This window comes from Stegodyphus dumicola, chromosome 5, assembly GCF_044657685.1.
Source record: "Stegodyphus dumicola isolate Sdum_Otavi_A_Nest chromosome 5, ASM4465768v1".
NCBI lineage: Eukaryota > Metazoa > Arthropoda > Arachnida > Araneae > Eresidae > Stegodyphus > Stegodyphus dumicola.
This window is the reverse complement of record NC_140772.1, coordinates 82,960,982-82,982,287: the sequence shown is the minus strand read 5'-3', so window position 1 is coordinate 82,982,287 and position 21,306 is coordinate 82,960,982. Positions and strand designations below refer to the sequence as shown.

At 32.3% G+C, this 21,306-nt stretch overlaps 1 protein-coding gene across 3 annotated transcripts in view; it reads left to right on the top strand.

The window, feature by feature from the left end:
• LOC118189551 (photoreceptor-specific nuclear receptor-like) overlaps positions 1-21,030 on the top strand; it is a 125,515-nt gene extending 104,485 nt beyond the window's left edge. For all 3 annotated transcript variants that reach the window (XM_035360172.2, XM_085816810.1, XM_085816811.1), the window contains 4 exons: positions 11,418-11,732; positions 13,882-14,346; positions 18,098-18,253; positions 18,953-21,030. In XM_035360172.2, the coding sequence (XP_035216063.1) occupies positions 11,418-11,732; positions 13,882-14,346; positions 18,098-18,253; positions 18,953-19,194 (1,178 nt within the window). In that variant the 3' untranslated portion in view covers positions 19,195-21,030. The remainder of the gene's footprint in view (positions 1-11,417; positions 11,733-13,881; positions 14,347-18,097; positions 18,254-18,952) is intronic.
• Positions 21,031-21,306: the final 276 nt, after the last annotated feature.

Below are 21,306 nucleotides of genomic sequence, written 5' to 3'. Positions count from 1 at the left end.
AAGTTCAAGTTACCTGATATACGAGTATGACTCTTATTCAATACATTAGGTCGACATTAACTTACTGATAATGTAATCAAGCATCTAATTTTAGTAATAGTTACATATTTAAATAGTATGTCTTTAATACAGTTAAATAGTTGCATTCAACTGCATTAAGGAAACTTATAAAAAACATCCTCCAACGGAGGTGTGGGGGGACTTCTCCTTCCAATATTGTACTGCGTTTCTTTATGATGTTTGGCTAATTACTGGGTTCTAATATTATAAATTTTTGAAATAATTCTGTAAAAAATTCTATTAAATAATAACAGAAGAACGATGGGCAAGCCACTGATCACCTTCTTCCAGGCTGGTAATCAGAAAATCTTGTGTTTAAATATTGCCTAATCATTTTACGATATATCACTCTTCCCCCTCCCCCCAGTAATAAAACCAGAATGGCTGATTGCAGAATTTCACACAGCGGTTATCACAGTTTACTGCGGCATGATTTGAAAAATGCAGTTGATATGTAGGTTGGTTTGGTTTAGTTGATTATGAGAAAACTCGAGTGTTACCTGTTCGTGGAGTACTTTCTAAGGGAAAGTAGCTCGTATACATATTACACATGGGGAAAACCACGAAAGCGCTCATGCAGCTAGCCCGTTCTCAGGCATTCGAACCCCAGACTGAACTACCATTGTTCATCAACTTTGCAGCTCGGTCGCTGGTGGGTCAGATGAGACATAGAAATGCAAATACACTGCTGGCAACACCATGAAGGAAAGCAAATATAAAAAAGATATTTATTGTGCATAAGCAGTATGGCATGAAACAAAAATTATTAAATTTTTAAACAGTTTGGGGGTTTATAGGGTTGCGAAATTAGTAGAAACAGCAGCCACCCCTAGCAGCTAACACGGTCTTTACCCGGTTAGGCATGGAGTCAAACTGGGCTCGGATGACAGAAACGGGTAACGCATTCCCTGCTGCTTCAAGTCTATGCCCCATTTCATCAACGGTATTTGCTGGAGAGGGATGGCAGGCCAGTCTCTCCAGTCTATGACTTAATATGGGTATGACCAGATGTTTTCAATGGGTAACAGATCTGGAGATCGCGCAGGCTAGGACAACAATTGAATACCTTGTGTATCGAGAAAGGTTAACACGACGTGCAACCTTGATGGAAGATGGCGTTTGGCAGGCATCGAAGATAGGCCACTGGACGTAAGCTGTCAAAAATGTATTGATCTGCTTTCAAATTACCATCGATTCGAACTAGAGATGTGCGTGTCGTGTACCCAATGGTTGCCCACACCATCACACCAGGCGCAGAGCCCCTATGCCGATATCGAATGCAAGCAGGCGACGTGCAGTCTCCTTGAAGCCTCCAGACCCATATACGGCAATCCGAATACTGCACGTAGAACCGGGACTCGTTTGAAAAGACGACATTGTGCCACTCCTGTATCCAGCTTTGTAATCTGGCACATCAGAGTCGCCATCTCTCTCTGCGCTCAATTGTCAAGGAAAGCCGAAGTAATGGTAGTCGTTTACCACGATTTTGCACTGCTGCAAACGTCGACGCACCGTATGAGTGGATACTGGGAGTGATGAAAACTGCTCATTTCCTGACTAATGATCCGTGATGTGGTTGTACGTTTTTGCATGGGTAACCTCACAAAATGTCTGTCCTCTCGGGCGTTAGTCATGGGAGGTTGTTGAGATGCTGCATGCCATTCAGTATAACCGTCACAACACACCGATTCGCTATTCGTATGACAGTGGTTTGATGTCGACCAGTGCAACGGGCAATATCACGGAAAGATAATTCACACTCTCGATAGGCAACGATCTTGCCTCTATCGAATTCTGACACTTGCTGGTAAGCATTTCTTTTTTTCGATATTCTGAGCTAACTCCGACCTTACAAAGGCTTTTCGAATGAAAAATCTATTACACAGCTTTTTTTTTTTTTTTTTTTTTTGTGCATTGTTTCATATTGCAATTCCTCTCTCCTGCGTCATCTAAATGCGCTGAAATACTAGTCATTTGCATATCCCAACCTTTTCTTCCTTTCAAGTGATTTTGACGTTCGTCAGTTCATTCCTTCCTGGTGTTGCAATTTTAATGGCCAGCAGTGTACTTTTTCTGTTTTGCATTTGGCGAGAACTGCGAGTAATTTCTTTGACCTAACTAAACTGAATTTGATGTATATAAATACAAATTTAAGAACCTTACTATGACTACATTTTTGTTTCTTTTTATTTTTACTAAAACTCTAAACAAATGCAATTTTTCCATAAATTAAAGAAGCGAATATTTTCATTTTTAGAGGAAGGGGGCCCAAATATTGTCTAACTCTTGCTTAATGCAATGTTTATAGGTATGTTTGACTTTAAGTCTGATGGAGCACGAAAGTTTAGGGCAGTTTATCAAATGTCTATATTGTCTGAGAAAATTTAAACCAGCTTTTCAAAAAATGTTCACAAGTAGTCCTCAGTGATTGTCTTTGTAGCTCTTCCAAATTTCCAAAACAGACAAAAACGTAAAATTTAAATTAACTGCCTGTACCACTTTATCAAGGGTTGTAGAAGACTGTCAAACTATAGCTGAACAAATTACACATGGCAATTATCTAAAACGTTTCCTCCGAAGATAGGCATTTTATCAAATATATCACCAGCTACCCTACCTATAGACTTCCACTCTAGCATTGGCAGTAAAAAAAGCAAAAAGGGATTTAAAGCATTATGATTGTGATGCTTCTCACCATCGCTTCTCTACACATCTCGCCCCAATGAGCTCATTGCCAAAGAAATAAATAAAAAGAACTCAGATTTTGCTTTAAAAATGATAATTATGTTTGTTTAAATACATCTATGTGAGAAAAGTTTTTCATCACTAACTTAAATAAAAACATAGTGCTGAAATCGACTAGAGGTATGTGCCAGTCTCAGACATAAGCTTACCAACTTGCATCCAAATATGGAACAGCTATGGAAGGATCAGCAGTCTTACCCATCTCGTTAATTGTAAGTGCCAACATTTATTTAATATTTGGTTAATAAGACCGAAACTCTATTAGCCTTGAATTATTAAAAACAAATACGAATTTTTTCTCTTAAATTAATTACTTCATATCAGTATGAAATTAAATCAATTTTAATTAATAATATTTTTAAAATGAGTATACTAGTAGTAATATACGATAACAAAAATTGCTTTCGAAGGGGGATAAGAATAAAAAGGTTCCCAGAACATTATAATCTATAAAAGTTGTCTCCACTTGAAAAAAGTTTGAGAAATGCTGATTTAAATCATTCACATAATAAGCTAGAACACATGACAATCAAAAAGGCTCTTTTTTTACATGTTCACGTTTTAACTTTCTGAGAGGGCTAAGGGCGGGGACGGGTTTAATTTTTCCTTCATTTCTCTCTTATTTCAAGTTCCTTCATAAAAAGCAAAAAAAAAAAAAAAAAAAAATGTGTGATGAGTGTCGAAAGATGTCTGTGCGAATGATTTTGGAAGAACTTTTAGCTAATGAAGGTAAACTAAATTTCACGCAAAGTTGTTTTTCTTTTCTCCAGTCAAGTCTCCTTTCACATTCTTTCTTTAGAAATGAAATTAGAATTTTACAACATTTATGTCTAAACATTTATGTCTAAACATTTATGTCTAAACATTTATGTCTGTTTCAACAAATCAGCTTCACGTGAAGCTGATTTGTTGAAACAGTTTGACGAAGCTGGTTTGTTAAACTTCAACTGAAATATTCTTCATCAAATGTTTAATTCAGATCATTACTTTACGTATTGGACAAGGAATCTGATAGCTGAGAGTTTGGACGGTGTTTCATTCTTGCTTTCTTTGTACATAACTGTAGTTTCTAGCAAAGGCTATATTGATGAACAAATTTGTCTCAAACTTTATTTTATAAATATTACGTCTGCAAGTTAGTGTCTTTACAAACAAGAAATGAATTCACAAAGCAACAGTATATTACTGTAAAAGCCTGAAGTTTGGTAAATCCTAGGTTTTACCGGTAAAACCTAGCTTTTATCAAAGTGGTTTGGTAAAAGTCCGAAGTATGCCTTAATATGATTCCATTTCGGCCTTTTACCAATAATTTGCACTAAAACATAACAGTACCAACGCCTTTCGTTAAAAGCACGGACCCAGGGACTTAAATCGACTTAAATAAGCCTGCGCTCACAAATTTCGTCGCGAACACTCTTCTGTTCCTGCACCTCCTTATTTGAGCCATTTGAAGTCTAGCATCGAAAGAATTCAAATAAGTGTAAGCGGCGACGATCTAAAGTAAAAGCAGTTTTGTTTCCATTTTAACATACTTTGCGTTGTTTATTTTGTTGAAAGGAAATGAAGTGAATGAAGCAAAATGTATGAAGGGAAAACATGCAGCTGATTGCAGAAGGTTAAAACATTGTGATATTCTAAATATTGGAAGAGAGGACAAACTTATAGAACCATTATCTGTAGAAAAAGCAGAAATCCTATATTATGTTACAGTTGATGAAGTCTTCAACGTCATACACGACGCTCATTCCGCAGTTGGCCATGGTACAAGAACACATATGTATTTGAGACGAACTATATCAGAAAAAACAAAAGATCTATAAAAAAGGAGATTGTAATCAAACCAGTTGTGCTTACCAAAATAAATTCTCAATGCCACGTCGACTGAATAGATATGCATTATAATCCTGATCGTGATATGAAATTCATTTTAGCGTATCATCTTATAAAATTCACCTTACTCTGAAGTCTTCACATAGTAAAAGAGCTCATTAAGTAGCATATCACCTTATGGATATTTTCACAACTATAGGAGTCCCATGGAGGTAGGAAAGGGAGGAGGGGCCATTCCGCGCTAGAAGTGAAGCACTGCTTTGAAGCTTGGGTCACCAGACGGGGTGTTCATTGTTTACATTCAGAAGCTCGCTTGACAAGATTCTGATAGTATTTCGACACACGACAGTTCTATAGAAATCGAAAAAGGGACACTCTCGCATGAAAGAAACATTCATAGTGTGATGGCTAATAGCAATTTGTATAGTTTACTGACATTTACGCAAAAATCACATCTTGGTTATTTTTCGATAACTAACAACAGCGATTTTGATTATGAATTTGTTTTATAAAATTCTAAGCTGTTGCACTACAAAAATATAGATTTTAAGAAAATTGCTAAAAGAGATCTGCCAAAATTTATTTTCTAGAAGATTTGAAAAGTTTGAAACTTGATGGCTAAATGTAAATATAAAATTATGTATGTTAAAATATTTGTAATTAGGCACATAGGTCAGATTAAGTTTTTATTAAATAGAGTAACGCATGCAAGGGAAAGAGAGAGATAAATACCTAAGAGAGAGATGCCATCGTGGAGGAATTTTGAAGAAAAACTGACCTTTGAGTGGGTATTAAAAATAATACTTATAATTTTCATTCAAATTATATTCATATATATTTTTTATGTAAAACTTTCGGGTGTATGCTAAATTAGTGTAAATTACTTTACACGAAAAATATAGTGAATGCACAGAAATTAAAGATTTGCGCATGCCGGAAATGATAAATAGGAAATATGTATGGGTATTTATGCATGTGCTTGCAAAAAGCATGTATCTGCCTTTGACAAAATACTTAAATATTCATTAAATTATTTATAAATCTATTTGAAATGAAGAATTTATTCACTTATAAACAACTGTGAAAGTACCGTGAAGAAATCTAATGATTAAATGTATCTAATTTATAATGATTATAAATGTTATCTAAATATATAATAACCTTAATATTGAATTGTAAACATAAATTGAAATCCTGTTGACAAATACGTTATAAAACTATTTAAGCAAGAATTGTTCGTATTGGAAAGCAATATGTTAAAAGGTATTGTAAAGCAAATGCTATGAGCTGCGCACTTAAGAACGTAATAAAGAGTTTTGGAATATGTATTGTTGAAATGAAGGGTAAAAAAAAAAATCTGATAAGTATAATTAAAAGAATTATTCCCTTTACATTTTATAATAACTCAGTTACAAGTTTTAAATAATACTTAAAAAAAAAAAAAAAAAAAAAAAAAAAAAAAAAACTTATTTTATTCCCTTTCAGAAATGTTCAGAGAAAGTCAAATACTATTTAATTCCTAATAATTCTCTAATTTAAAATGAACCGAATAGAGCATTAATTATAAATTGACTTACATTTTTCGATTTAAAGAAGCCAAAAAATCATGTCATATTTAAGAAAGTATTTTAGGAAGAAGCTCTATAAATAGAAAAGAAATAATGCATAATTTTAATATTAATAATACAATAAACTTTTATCTTAATTTTTGTACCTTAACCGAATAAAATCGAATTACCTTAATTTTTTTTTCTAATGTAATTAACGAAAACTTGTGAAAATATTTCATTCAAATTAAACCATTCTGAGAAAACTGTCCTGTGAAAAGTATAGCATTTAATTCCGTTCAGAATTAAATGTTGTTTAAAAATATGTTGTTTTTCACATACTTAGGACTCTGAAGTGTTGTAGAAAAAGAAAATATATACATTTATATGTATATTTGCGACGTAATTACAAAATATTTACACCCGAACGCGTCAAATCCCATAGAACTCAATGGTAAATGACCCAATGTTTTGGTCACCATGTAGGGATCGCCGGTGCTTCAGAGCAGGGTACGGAGAAACTTGTTTAGGGCGACTCCATCTTACTTCCTACCTCCATGAGGAGTCCCGTACATTCTCCATTCCGACAATGGGAGGAAATTTTTCAACCAGATTGTAAACAGTTTATATGAAATGTGGGGTGATATAAAAATAGTTCACGGTAAATCGTGACACAGTCAATAGCAAGGTTCTGTCGAACGGGCGAACCAAGACTTTGAGAGCGTGTTGTCAACAAATAAGACAAAATAGTCGGAAGGATTAAAATTTGTTCAAGCAATGAAAAACAAAGCATACCATTAAAATTATGTGTGAAAAAAAAATTATAACTATTAACAAAATCTCGAATCAACATTTGATTTAGATTCGCAAGATAATAATAATAATAAATGTGAAAAGAATCATACATAACAATGGAAGTAGATACTGAAGTTGAAATTGAAAAAAGAACTAGATGTATGCTCTGACACAAAGTGCGAGGTTATCAACAAAGTTCAGAATGTGAAATTGTTTCTAGAAACAGCTAAGGAAGGTCTTGAAAAGCAGACAAAAAAGATGACGTCTGCTAAAACTGTCATTCTCGGACAAAAAACGTGAAAATAATAGTACCTTATATGGATAGATCGAAAATGGATCCAAAATCAGTAATAGCCGTTATTACAGATATTAAAGATGACGAGTTTTATATTCTTGGCACTAAGTTTTTTTTAATTAAAATCGTTGTACACAAGAAACCAGTTTACCTTTTACAAAGAAGATTTTTTAAACATCGAAGAAGTTGGTGCAGAAGAAATAAGTGAACGTGAATTAGTAAGAAAACTTTCTTTAGTTCGAGGACAAGGACTCAGAAAATTCAACTGTTCAAAGAAATGTACCACGAAGATGTGTTTGCGCAAATCAACTGATCTGTTTGTGCAAATCAGCAGATTTACTTTGTAATTCAAAATGCCATAACAATCAGTCTTGTTGTAAACAGGTACTAAGAAGTATTAAAGTAGTAATAGTAGTAAAGAAAAACATACTACATTTTTCTTATTTTTTAAATTAAATATTTTTTTCTGTTAATTTTTTTAACTATTGCCATAATTACTTTTACAAATTATTGAAATCGCTTCAGTAGTTGTCGAAAGAATTGTTCAGATTTTTCACATTTGATCTAATTTGTGAAATGTCATAAATGTGGCATTTTTTTAAATTTTTATTTCTGGTCGCTCTTTGAAAAGTAATTGTAAGGCAGTTCCATCGATATAATCTTAAGTCATACCTTATTTTGATCACTATTACAATTTATATTATCAATTAAAAAAAAAATAAAGTGTGTCTTAACTATTTGGGACACACTGTGTACTATATATCTGCAAATGGAAAATCTTATCACAAGTAATCCCTCGTTTCGGGGTTTTACTGAAAGGTATTGGTAACTCCTACTTTTTACCGCAAAGGCTTAGTAAAACGCCGAAAGGGAATCATATTAAAACATACTTTTCGGACTTTAATATCGCCACTTTGGTAAAAGCTAGGTTTTAGTGATAAAACCTAAGATTTTTACCATAACAAGTATATCCGGTCAGTAAGACGGAAATTATAAAGGAAGGCAGTCAGTTATGTAATCATTAACTTTGAACATAAGAACATAAGAGCATAACAGCATAATACACTTGAGCATAAGAACATAAGAGCATAACAGCATAATACATTTGAGCATAAGAACATAAGAACATAACAGCATAATACATTTGAGCATAAGAACATAACAGCATAATACATTTGAGCATAAGAACATAACAGCATAATACATTTGAGCATAAGAACATAACAGCATAATACATTTGAGCATAAGAACTGTAAGAAGCAGAAAATGAATCAAATTTCTTAGAAACTTCGCTTAATTACGGATAAAATATTCCATAAACACAGAAACAACGCATGTAATTGTACAATGTACAGGTTGTAGAGGAAACAATTGCACGCTGCCCTAGAAAATCAGTCCGAAAAACTGCAGCCGCATGCCAAATTGAGCAAAACGGCGGAGCATAAGATAATGCGTAAGTTCCCGTACATTGAATTCCCGTACAACTGGCCTTGTTCCCGTACACAGTTCAAACACAGCAATCGCTTCAGAACGTATACGTAGAGAAAAGCAACATTTTTGCGAATGAAATTCTGGACATGGTTGATAGTGGGAATATTGATGTGAATTCTATATGTTTTTCAGATGAATCCATGTCAATGGATTCGTCAATAAAAAAACTGGCGAATTTTGGGAACTGTGAACCCTCATGTTTGTGTGTTCCACAATCAGTCTATGCTCAAAAAACTGATTATATGGACAGCTGCTTCCAGAAGAGTTAAAAACTGGACCTTTTTTTTTTTTTTTTTTTCGTAATACAATAACTTCAGAATGATATTTTCAAATTTTGCACGATTTTGTGGCCACTGAAGACATTTGGTCGAATCACCCGCGACATCCTATTTCATGCAAGATGGTCCGAGGCCTCACTGGACTGCTGCAGTTTTCAGTTTCTTAGAGGAGTATTTTGATAGCCATGCAATTGTTTTAATTATTTTATTCACTTCACGGGAAAGTGAATAGAATGGCCACCGTATTCACCAGACCGTGCGATTTCTTCCTTTGAAGTCACTTGAAGGAGGCAGTGCACCGGAGAAAATCCCCGAACACATTAGAAATTTGAAGAAATAATCAGTGAAGAATGTGCAGTCATTTCACTGGCCACTTTACAGAAAATGTCTATTAATTTCGTCCTCCGATTACGACATCCGATTGCAACTGATGGTCGACATTTCGAAAATATTGTAATGTAATTTTCATTCATTAAAATTTAGAAAAAAATTAATGTGATTTTCAATTATTTTTCTTTGATTTATGGGTTTAGTATCTGCAGTGCCACTTGTCGGGAGTTTTTTAACTAAAACCAGGAACTATAAAAGGAAAAATTTATGGCTTTTCACATGAATTTGCTGCAAGAACTGCTTTTTTAACCTTAATCATTTTCCTAATATATATTTTTGAAAACTGTCAATCGATTTTAAGACAGCCGGTATATATGTGTGTGTGTACATTTAATTGCATAATCCTTAAGATGCAAGCGAAGTTCTTTGTCTTGATATTCTCTCAGACTGTATAACAACTTTATTTACGCAGGGATCCGATGAATGGTCATATGAATATTGTTCCATCATCCGAATTAAAAAGATGAAATAATTCCATTTGCTATGCATGAATTGCAATCATGTACTAGTTTTATTTCATTTCTCGTCTCATCATCATCGTCATTATTAGCGTCATAAATTTATAATAACCTCCCAACCGGGACAGTGGTTAGCGACGCTGACTGCCTTACCGAAAGGCTCGGGATCGAATCCCGGAGAAGGCATGGATGTTTGTAAATGTACAGTGTCTGTGCGGCATGGGGGGCACTCTAAATATGCGGCAAGCCTTAAGTCTTTTCGAGAGATTGATGGTAGAGGAAGAGGGTACTGTCACCTGTATGATGTTCAAGGCTCTTGCCAACGTCGGACGCAGTCTTGCACTCCTTGCCACGATAAATTTCGAGGTCTTGTTCTGATGTTACTGTCAGCCAAGTGAGATTAATTACAATAACAACAAGTTATAATTATTTTCAAAGTCTTCGCCAGCCAAATCTAAATAAAAAATAGCTTCATCATTTCCGTCTTCATCAACTTGTTTCTTTTTCTTCTAGTGCTTTCCTTTTAAATGGTTAGGTTTATCTTGCATGTTTTATTTTACAAGTTTATTGTATTTGTTACATTTTCTTCGCTGTAGTATGCGCTTTGTTTTAATTGATTTTCTTTTATATATATGATTTTATTCTGAATACTGGCAGTTTTACCATATTCTTTATTACTTTAAAGTGATTCAATTGCATCAAATTCTTAATAGCTACAGTTTTTCTTTCAAAAGACAAATCAAAGACATTCAAAGAAAAATTTAATCTACGTAATATATGAAAACAGTTTAATCGTGCTTTTTAAATTTATTAAGAAATGCCACTGTAACTGCAAACTCCATTTTCTAAAATGTAATAAAATATCATGACACGTTAAAAAAAAAAAAAAAAAAAAAAAAAAAAAAAAAAAAATTTTTTTTTTCATTGTTTCAAGTAGTACGATAAATATTTCATGTATATTTTGTTTCATGACGCATTTTTATTTCACAACTAATGTCCTTTTCAGTGAGCCATCGTATCACATCAGAACAGTTCTTAAAATAATCTCCTGTCAAACTTCTGATAAATGAAAACATAAACTTCAGTATAGAATATTTAATTTGTAATGAATAGATTAAAATTTCTTGAAAATTACATAAAAGGAAAGAACAAATACTGTATAAGTGCAGAAGCATTGTATATAATTTTAAAACATCAGGTAACAACATTACAAACTACAATTTTCTAAAAGCTTTTAACAGCTTTTATTCCAAACAGAATTGCACTGTTCTAAAATTTGATCATTCGCTTAACAAACAGTTTGCCGTTTATTATGCAGACTCGGTAACTACTTATTTTTAAATTAGCAAAATGATTGCCTTTCTTGAATTTAAAGATATTACAAAAAATATTTTTTAAATTTCTTTAAATTAATTTTTATAAAATTTTAATTATTAATAAGAAATTTAACTGCTTTATAGAAGAACTGTTAGTTACAAATATGTTTTTTTGGGGGAAACGAAAATGAAAGAAATAATTCTTTACACAGCTGTGCAACATGAACGTGCTTCTCGTTCGCAGCCGAGGCGTCGATCAAGATTAGTCAGCAGTTCATCTGAAGCAACTCAATGTTACGTTGGGGCGAACCATTTACGACCTGCAGGCCAACATGCTACAGTAATAAATAGCGTACCTTTGAGTGTCGGTCCTTTCTGCGGATCCGAAGTAGGGGATATCAGAAGGCTAGCACCTACGAACACCCCATTACTACACCACATGAGCTCTGGTATTAACATGAATGGGCCTGCATCCTATCGAAGATCTGAAGACGAAATAATTCCTGACCACGGAAGGCCAGTATGTGGTAAGTCGCATATTTTTCAGATGCGCTTTGTTCTTAAAGCTGTAAATTTTAGAAAATAATCTTCTTAAACTGGTCTTACTCTTCTTGAGCCAATGCATTCTAAAGAAATTACTTTTTGAACCAAATTCTGCTACAGACTTAATATTAAATCAAACAGTATTAATTTATCTTACAAAAGTTAAATTTGATCAATTTTATTATAAACTGCACGTAAGAGTATACTGCTTTTTAAAACTAGTAAATTGAGTAAACTAAAATCTTTCACAATTCAAATTCGACTGAATAGTACGTAATCATACTGTTTCGGAATGCAAGATTATATGTAACACAATTCTTCCTCTTCCTTGTAGTATGTTACATGGTGAACATTTTCAACAGGAGGCAGTATTTTTTATTTTCCGCTCTATTTTCATCTTTTCATTAGTGAAATACTTTCAATCTTTACTTATTAAATGATGCCTATAAATGAATGCATGTATAGTCTTAAGAAACTAAAACGTGTATCTTCCTCCACTGCTGAATAGAAATTTTCTTTTCTTTTAAAGATGATTCAAAATTAGATCGAAAATATTACCTATATTAATTGCACTTAAATTGTTATTACAAAAAATACATGCTTTTAACAGAAATGTATTGACTAAATTTTAAAAATAATTGTATCATTGACGTCTTCATTGTGTGACAGCTAGCATTCCAAAATTTTGTATCGAGCTTAAGGAATGTTCGTAACTCAGTGATAATTATTTGAATGTATTTATTAAATAACTTTTATATACTGATGAAGAGTGAAATCTTTAAGTATTGTTTGTTATATTCCTTCGAACATTTGTGTCAAATTTATGAATATCTGCTTCACGTAAAAAATAAAAATAAGTTATGTTTCCGGAAAAAAAGGTTGTACAATTTTTTTTTTTTTTTTTTTTCAATGTTTGGAGTAACTCTATTGGTTTAAAGACTGCTGTGAAAAGATAATAAGGGTGGCAATGAAAACACTTTGTAGTTATTGCTGTTTAGTCCTATTTATTATACATGCCCATTTACAGCTTAACAGAACAGAACTTCAATGCATGTTGCATGTTTACAACTCTTCGGGTGTCAGCGTAGGTTGATGAAGCAAATATAATGTATTTCAGTTGAAGTAATGATTGAGGGTAATTATAGATAGTTCTGTCTACATTCAATTTAATTTTCGTTACTCTGGCAAATACTTTTCAATAATTTTCGATCAATGTCGTCAATAGGAAACACCATGTTACACCAGAGCCGCCCACAGTCGGCTCCCTTTACGTAGCAAAGTAATAAACAACATTGTGTGTGCGTGAAAATTACTTTAACCATTATGAACTGCAATGCTTTTTAACTTTTGTCAGATATCGTGTGTAAAGAAAATTGTTTGATCGACCCATATATATAATGCAGTTTTAGCGTGAATAAGAAAGGAATGTTAATTTGAATCGAAATTGATTCATTATTGAAATTTATTAAAATAATTGTAAAAATGACCATAAAATCAGCCAAAAAGGATTTAAAGCGTATCAAGACATGATTTCCTCAGACATAAATTTCTAGAATAAAATTATACGGAGATGCAACGCTTATACTATTCTTTGGACTTGACTTTTTTTCATAGTATTGCATATTTTATTTTATATAAAGTGATTATTTTTATTCAAATTTTATCACTTCACATTTGCTCATTCCATAACAGTATTGATATGTAATTCAATTTTAATCATATAAAATACAATTTAAATGCAGAATAGCAATTAAAAGTATTAATTTAACCTAAAATGATGCGTGCTAATGATTACAAAGCAGATATTAGGTATTTAACTCGCAATAGAAATTTAATTATATTTTTTATCAAGTGAAAATGGCTTCTGTAAGAGATTATATTAGATTTATTATAGAATGCATACAGATACTCATATGTGCAATAGTTCGTAAATATAATAAATGAATAATAAAAATATATTTACACTACTTTTTAGTTTCGATTTTTCTACCGCTTTCCACCTTTCATTTTTCGAGTAGTTGTAACTTTAGATGGGAAAACGATATTTTAATCTATCTAGATTTTCTTTTGAGTATACATTATATTTTAGCAAAATGGCCTCTATAAATCTATCTGATTTACTCATATTTTCAGATATAAAGCCTGCAAGTCCATCTCAAATAAAAAAACCATCCAGCGAAGATTGCGCCTCCAGCGACGATTCCAGAAATTCGTCTCCTGCGGCACAGCCACGCACCAGTCCCACTTCTACTGTCCACCTTCCTGCTACCACTCCAGTTTATAGAAGCAATGTTCCTCCCTCAGATAGCATTTCTAGATCAGCCTATGTTACTATAGAGCATCCTAGATGTGGTCCCATTGGCAACATTGCAGCACCGAATGGCTTGCCAACCACATTCTTAGGTCCCTTTCCACCAAATCCATTGGACACAATATATGAAGCAGCCGCCAAACTGTTGTTTTTTTCAATACGTTGGATGAGAGGAATCCCATCTTTTCTACAGTTAGGTTTTCGAGATCAGGCGATCTTGTTAGAGGAGGCTTGGAGTGATGTGTTCGTGCTGAGCGCTGCCCAGTGGGGATTCCCATTGCAGGAAGGTAATTGTTTACGAAAGATTTACCTAAAATCATCCATTCAAGTTCTACCTTTATCAAATTGAATTTCAAAAGTATAAAAGTTTACAACATGTGTAGGAATGAATTAAACATGGAAAATATCTTTGAGACACTGCCTCAAAGATTCTTTGCTGCTTGGAGGGGGGGGGGAACTCGGATTTCTGTGATATTTTAGGAACTTCTAAGAGTGATAAAATTTCATGATACATAATGGCAGCAAAGGGAAACTGTTGTAGTTAAACAAAACAACAACAACAAAATAAATAAATAAATAAATAAATAAATTAAATTAAAAAAAACCTTTAATTTAATATGCATGAATTTAAATTCCACGATTATACTTTAATAATGATATTAAGTGATTAGTGAAAAAAATACCAGATTCTTCATTATTCAGTTTCTTTAAATATAATACAGGGCTCTAATATTTGGTGGTAAAAATTTAAAAAGTGATTTATCGTTTATAGTGAATCAACGTAAAACGCCAAAATAAATTAATAGCCCTTCTGGGCGAATCAGCCCTTTGGACTAAAGAAACAAAATGCTGTTATGAAAAGTAACAAATGTCATGTAAAATTACAATAGGCTTACAGAGTAAGCAACTATTCATTTAATATTAAGCACTTTTAACATAAAACAAGTTTCTGGATAATATAATCTACATTTCTTAACATTGTAATGGTTTTTTTATATTGCACATCTTCAGTTTTAAACTTATAAAAAGCTGCCTTCATTGAAGGTCCGAACACTGCTATGCAAGTAGAGTTTTCTTTTGCTGCTCATTAGCAAAGTAAATGAAAACTTTACTGTAAATTTAAAGAGTTGTAATTTCATGTCTTGTAAATTTAGAAAATGCAGCTATGGTGTTTACACATTTTAGAACGATTTCGATAAAAAATTTTAGAAAAGCAAATGTCTTGGAATACAAATTTCTGGTTACAGCTTATTATTTGAAATGAGAAGCATCATCTGCTGCTTTTAAATTTATCCTTTGAAAAGGTTTATAGACCCCCTATATACTTTTTCAACGTATTCCTGCAAAGTCCCTTGGAATTTCATCTATGACTATTGCCTGACCTTTCACCTATCGATTTTGTCTCTTGAAAAAAATCTCTTTCTAAGCGCAAAGTCACCACCATTGATGGACTCTGGAAAGTAGTGGAAGAGGACAGGAAATCAATAAATATCTTGGAAATTTTATTAAAAGCCCTTCTCTCATGGAAATCACGATGCAGACTTATAGTTCAGAAAAAAATCTGTCATATCGAACATTTAAAAAAAAATTTTAACATTTAAAAAAAAAAATACTCTTTGCATTTTAAACACTAATTAAACGGCCCCGAAATCGTTCTAAAAATTAGTAAACGTCCTCTGTAAATTTAACGCTTATTCAGTCATTATTTACAGACACGCAAACAAAACACCAGAACCAGTCTTTCCCCTTTCCAAAATAACAGAATAGTATGTATATTCTGTTATTTCCCATGGGAACAGTTATTTACTGGTATCAGTTTTATAACAAAATATGAATATTTTCATTTGTTCATGTGTTCTTTCGTAAAGTATCTTTCCCAAAACATTATCTATTGATATTTTTAGCACTGTATTGATTCCAGCCATTTGCTAATTCCTGAAGTACAGATATTTTCTACTTCGAAAAATTTACTTTGCACACATTTTTTTTTCACTTATCAAAACTTACATAAAAACATATTTTCCCTTACCCAAAGAAATCCAAAGACAGTGTTCGTTTTACGAACAAAAAGTGAAAAATGTAAATAGCCATCCGCGTTCAAAAAGTGTTTGGTAAAGTGCAATAACTGAAAAATTTTTTAATTAATTTTGTTTTTTTTTACTAAGCAACACTATTTCTTTGTTGAACAAATAAATCAAAATCTCACATTAACAATAAATCTATCAGAAGCTCTAATCAGACCATTTTAAATACCCTTCGGCATTTAAAAGCAAAAGGTAAAGTTTCTAAATTTGTTTCCGGATTTCAAAACCCCCAAATATGGTACAATTATGCCCCCTTCCGCATAGGTTCTCCAATGGAATTTCATTTTCTATTACCTATTCTGAATATAACATAATTTATCACTATTAATGATTTCGCTTTGAAAACCAAAATTACGTGTACTTATGCAATATTTTTTGTATATTAATGATTTTCATGATTTTTAATTTTCCTTAACCATATAAATTACAAACGTTTAAAAATTGGTGGTGTGTATTGATTGAAGTGCACACTTCTAATGAAAGAAACTTAAAATGTATAACATATTTTCACTTAAGACAAAATTACGATACATTTACTAATTTCAGAATGCAGAAATTTGAAACACTTTACTAATTCTATATTATGCTTTGCAACACAATTTTACTGTTCGTCTATAAGGTCTCATGGTAAATTTCTAACCAGTTATTTTAAGTTAAGCTACTTTCATATCAAATCTTGTTTCATTTCCCTGCCAGAGTGTAAATTTCCAGCACTTGCGATCTTCAGGTTAGGTAAAAGAAGGAAGTACTTGAAGGAAGGTTTAAGAGAGTGAAATCAGAGCGTGTTCTGCCTGCTTGAAGGCCACGTTGCTAACTTTGATTCCACCGATTAGAATTCTGAGGCGTTGAGTTATTCTTGCCATAGGCTTGTTTACGCCAACTTCGGCCAGAGCAGTTTTGCGCGCTAATTATACTGTGAAGCCTTTCCTATATTTAAACTTCGTTAATTTTTGTTTACCAGTTATCTTTGGTTTAAGCCAAAAGTGCTGGCTTTTGTAAGCACGAGTTGGTGCCGCCTTTTAAACTTTATTTGGATTAATAAAAAGGTCCTTTACACCCTTTCCCTGTCTCTGTGGTATTTATAAGACACAGTGAAAAGTCACTAGCTGTCTTTTTAGAGTTCTGATTTAATTGTATGTGCTTCTCTAAGAAAACCATATCTTATAAGTCTATCCTTGATATTACAATGTTATATTAGAAATTTTTACTTAAAAGTATATGCAACCTAAATTCTTTTAAAAATAACTTTGTTTACACAAACTTAAAAATGCATAATCCTTACTTTTCTTTGCTCTTCCCCCCTCCTTTAAATTGCTCAAAATGAATTTATTTGCCCCTTTTTTAAATACAGAGTTTCGTTAGTTTTATTAAAATAACATTTAAAAAACTGATTAAGTAATTTCTATTTCCCTTTTTTCAAAGAAATGCAAATGATAAACTATCAAAACAAATCAATATTCCATACTAAATGAAAGACATGTTCTTTCCAATTAGTCTTGGGAGTATGGCTTTTCTTCTTACTTTTAAAACGCCAATCCACTCAAATGTGTCGATTCTCAAGCCCTACATGAGATTTTATTTTCAAAAATATCCTTTAAAAACAAAAAGTTAAGAAACAGACACTTGGGTCCTTTCATGACACCGGCCCACCATCAGCCGAGCGGTAAAGTCGCTGAACACTGGTAGTTCGGTCCGGGTCTCGAAATCCGACGAACGGGCTAGTTCATGGGCGCTTTCGTAGTTTTCTCCATGAGCAATGTGTATACGAGCCAGCTTCCGTTAGAAAGTTCTCCACGGGGACATCGCCTCCCTTAAGCAGATAGCCCTCGAGTGCTTTGCGGTAATTAAACAAACTAAACCACTCAAAGGTGACCCAGTATGTTATTTATCAAAACAAACATATAGTCGGATAAATTTTTTAAAATAATTTAAACTATATTATTTTTTGTTTTAGGTTTTCTATCTTTTGCCGGGTTTGCACCTCCAGACAAACGTTCTTTAGTAGCTATTCAATTGCATCAAATGAAGACCGTGATGTCACAATTAATGGCACAGCAAGTGGATCATACAGAGTTTTCTTGTCTTAAAGCGTTGGTGCTATTTAGACCAGGTGATATTTAATTTATTAATTACTTGATTTTGAGTCTCTGTTTACTGAGTAATTGGACAAAGAATTAATTACCCCACTCTAATAAAACTGGTGCAATAATAACGGTGCATAAAGATACAAGTCGGTTCTGTTTGAAAAGTCTCAGGTCTTCCTAATAACCATGCACCAGCATGAATATGTTTGCTTCCTTACGAAAATCAGCTTGTAACATATAAAAAGCAACCTTCATGAGGGACCGAGCACTGCTATGTAAGTAGGGTTTAGTTTGATGCCCGTTAATAAACCAAATGAAAATCTTGTTGTAAATTTAAAGAGCTATAGTTTAAAGTATTGCAAATCTAAAGAATGAAGTCACTTGAAATCGTATCAGTCATCCTGTACAATTCTAAATCTTATTCACTCAATTATTTACAGGTAAGCAAGGAAAGCACCAGAACACGTTATTTGTTCAAAATAAATTTCTAATACATGCTTTTATTTTTACCGACATATAAAAGAACTAAATGAAGCTTGATTTATGTGCTTTTATTTTACCGACATATAAAAGAATTAAATGAAGCTCAATTCAACTTTTCTCAACTTACATTTGTTTATCTATTTAATGCCTACATAACTTAAGTCGTCTGTCTATCGCATTTTCTCTATGACTTGTTGAGTTTAATAATATTGCCATATACTGAAGTAAGTATTTCATTTCAGAAGCAAATGGGTTGAGGGATCCTCTTCAGGTAGAACACCTTCAGGACCAAACTCAACTCATGTTGCATGAGTACGTTTTGACAAAACAGCCGCCATCTAAAGTGAGATTTGGAAAATTATTGCTTATCTTATCACTCGCCAGAAAAGTCAGTGCTGCGGTCATTGAAGAAGTTTTCTTTCGAAAGACCATTGGATCTGTGCCCATCGAGAGACTCCTTTGTGATATGTTTCAAGCAGCATAAAAATTGATATATTTTATTTAACATCATAGATCTGGTTAAGATCGGAAATCAAAAAATAAAATTTCCCGTAATAACCTATGTATATTGACAAAGAAATCATCATTTCAGTATGGCAAGCTTAATTTCATGAACATTGAAATTTTGTGCGAGAATTTAATTAATTACAATTAATGTTGTGTATACTTTATTTTGACAGATTCGAAACGAAGCTTGCTAAAATTTTAATTTTCACTTGATAAATAAACTGAGCTGAGAAACAAAAATGATTAAAATAAAATATTTCTTTCAGTGTGACAGGCTTAAAATAAAGATCGAGTATTTCAGAAATTTTCAAATAGTGAGTTTTGAGTGAATTTTAATAGAGTGACAAAAACTTAAATCTTGTACTTCTCAGTCAGTAGGATAATTGTTAAATTAAATTAACAAAAATACATTTTTAAATTAACACAAATAAATTAAAATTGTCTCTGATAATTTGGGAGTATAGTTAAGTGTTCTTATTCAAACTTAATTCAGACGATTATAATTAGCTCAGGTTACATTTACTAAAATGAAAATCTTATTAATATTTCAAATACAAAATGTTTTACTGAAAGAAGACTTCTAATACTGTATTCGACTGAAATACCATACTTCGAATTTAAATTTCGTACTTAAATACGAAGTGCGACAAATAATTTGTATTTAAATATCATACTTCGAATATTTTTTTCCCTCTTTCGTGAGAAATGTTTTTATCAAGCTTAACTTAAATTACTAAACTGTGTCTGATTTACGAACAATTTTTAACAGTCAAACAGCCAGTAAATATTATATATACCAGCGAATGAAGTATTCAGAAGAAAAGTGAAGTAATAAGTTCAAATCTTCAGTAACATTAAAGTTACTGATTACTTAACTTGAAATATACATAAATTTCTAAACAGGTTTAATTTTGTCTTTGATTCGAAGTCCAGTAAGTTTTTTAACAAGAAGAAATATTAAAATATTATATGTTATAAATTTATAAAAAGAGAAGAAAAAAAAAAAAAAAAAAAAGAAAGAAAGAGAGAAATTCCACTGTCACTGAGATTGTAATTTGTTTAATTTGAGTAATCTTAAATTCTCCAGGTCTATGAAGTTATTTCATGCAAGAGTAACAGGAAATATATATAATTTTCAAGAGTTCTTAATTCAGAAGAATTACATTCTGCATATGTGTATGTACATATATATAATATACCTATTTACTGAAATGTATAAAAATCTTGTATTTTAGGATTTATATATGCTGTTATGTTATATTTCGAATTGCTCTCTTTGAACTATTTTCATCCCACCGATGAACTTTATTTACAACACAAATTTGATTTAATGCGTTCCAACTGCAAGTCTAGTCAAGTAAAGGTTATATAATTTATTTAAAATTGACGTTTGAATTATATATATATATATATATATATATATTGAGAAACTGATATTATGTGATGTTAAAATTCATTATCTGTAGTTTATTTTGTTTGTATAAAACCTATTTCAAGTTGTGCCATTTCACTTATAAAAGAGATATCCTTCTCAAGTGTGATTTTTAATTTCAGTGGCATTCATTCACTTTCATTATTTAGTTAAACTTTTTTATTAAAAGAGATATACGAAAACCAAATTTTTACCCCTATTATCGTTTTTGTTTTCTGTGTCCCTTTTCTTAATGTAATTTCACTGAAGGATCTGTACACGTATAAGGAATTGTAGCTTTTCCCATACGTGCTCTTACGCTGTAATGGTTACCCCATATACCTAATAAATGGAAGATCCGTTGCTCGAATTCTGATTTGGGCATCGTTGATTTTTAATATACGCTGCTTCGAAAACCTTAATTGTCTTTATAACCGTATTGTATGAAAATACTGTTGCATGCGTACGAGTTTGTAATGAATTGAATGCATACAGAACCGATGATATCGTTATAAAATTTATTTTTACCAAAAGAAACACTTTACAGTTCTGAAAACATTCCACGAAAATACCCGTACGGCTCCTTCTCAGTATCACAGAGTACAATGAGTTGTTACATTTCAAGCTACTAAGAACGGTAAGCTCAATTCAATGCAAAACGCATCTGAAAGGGAAAAC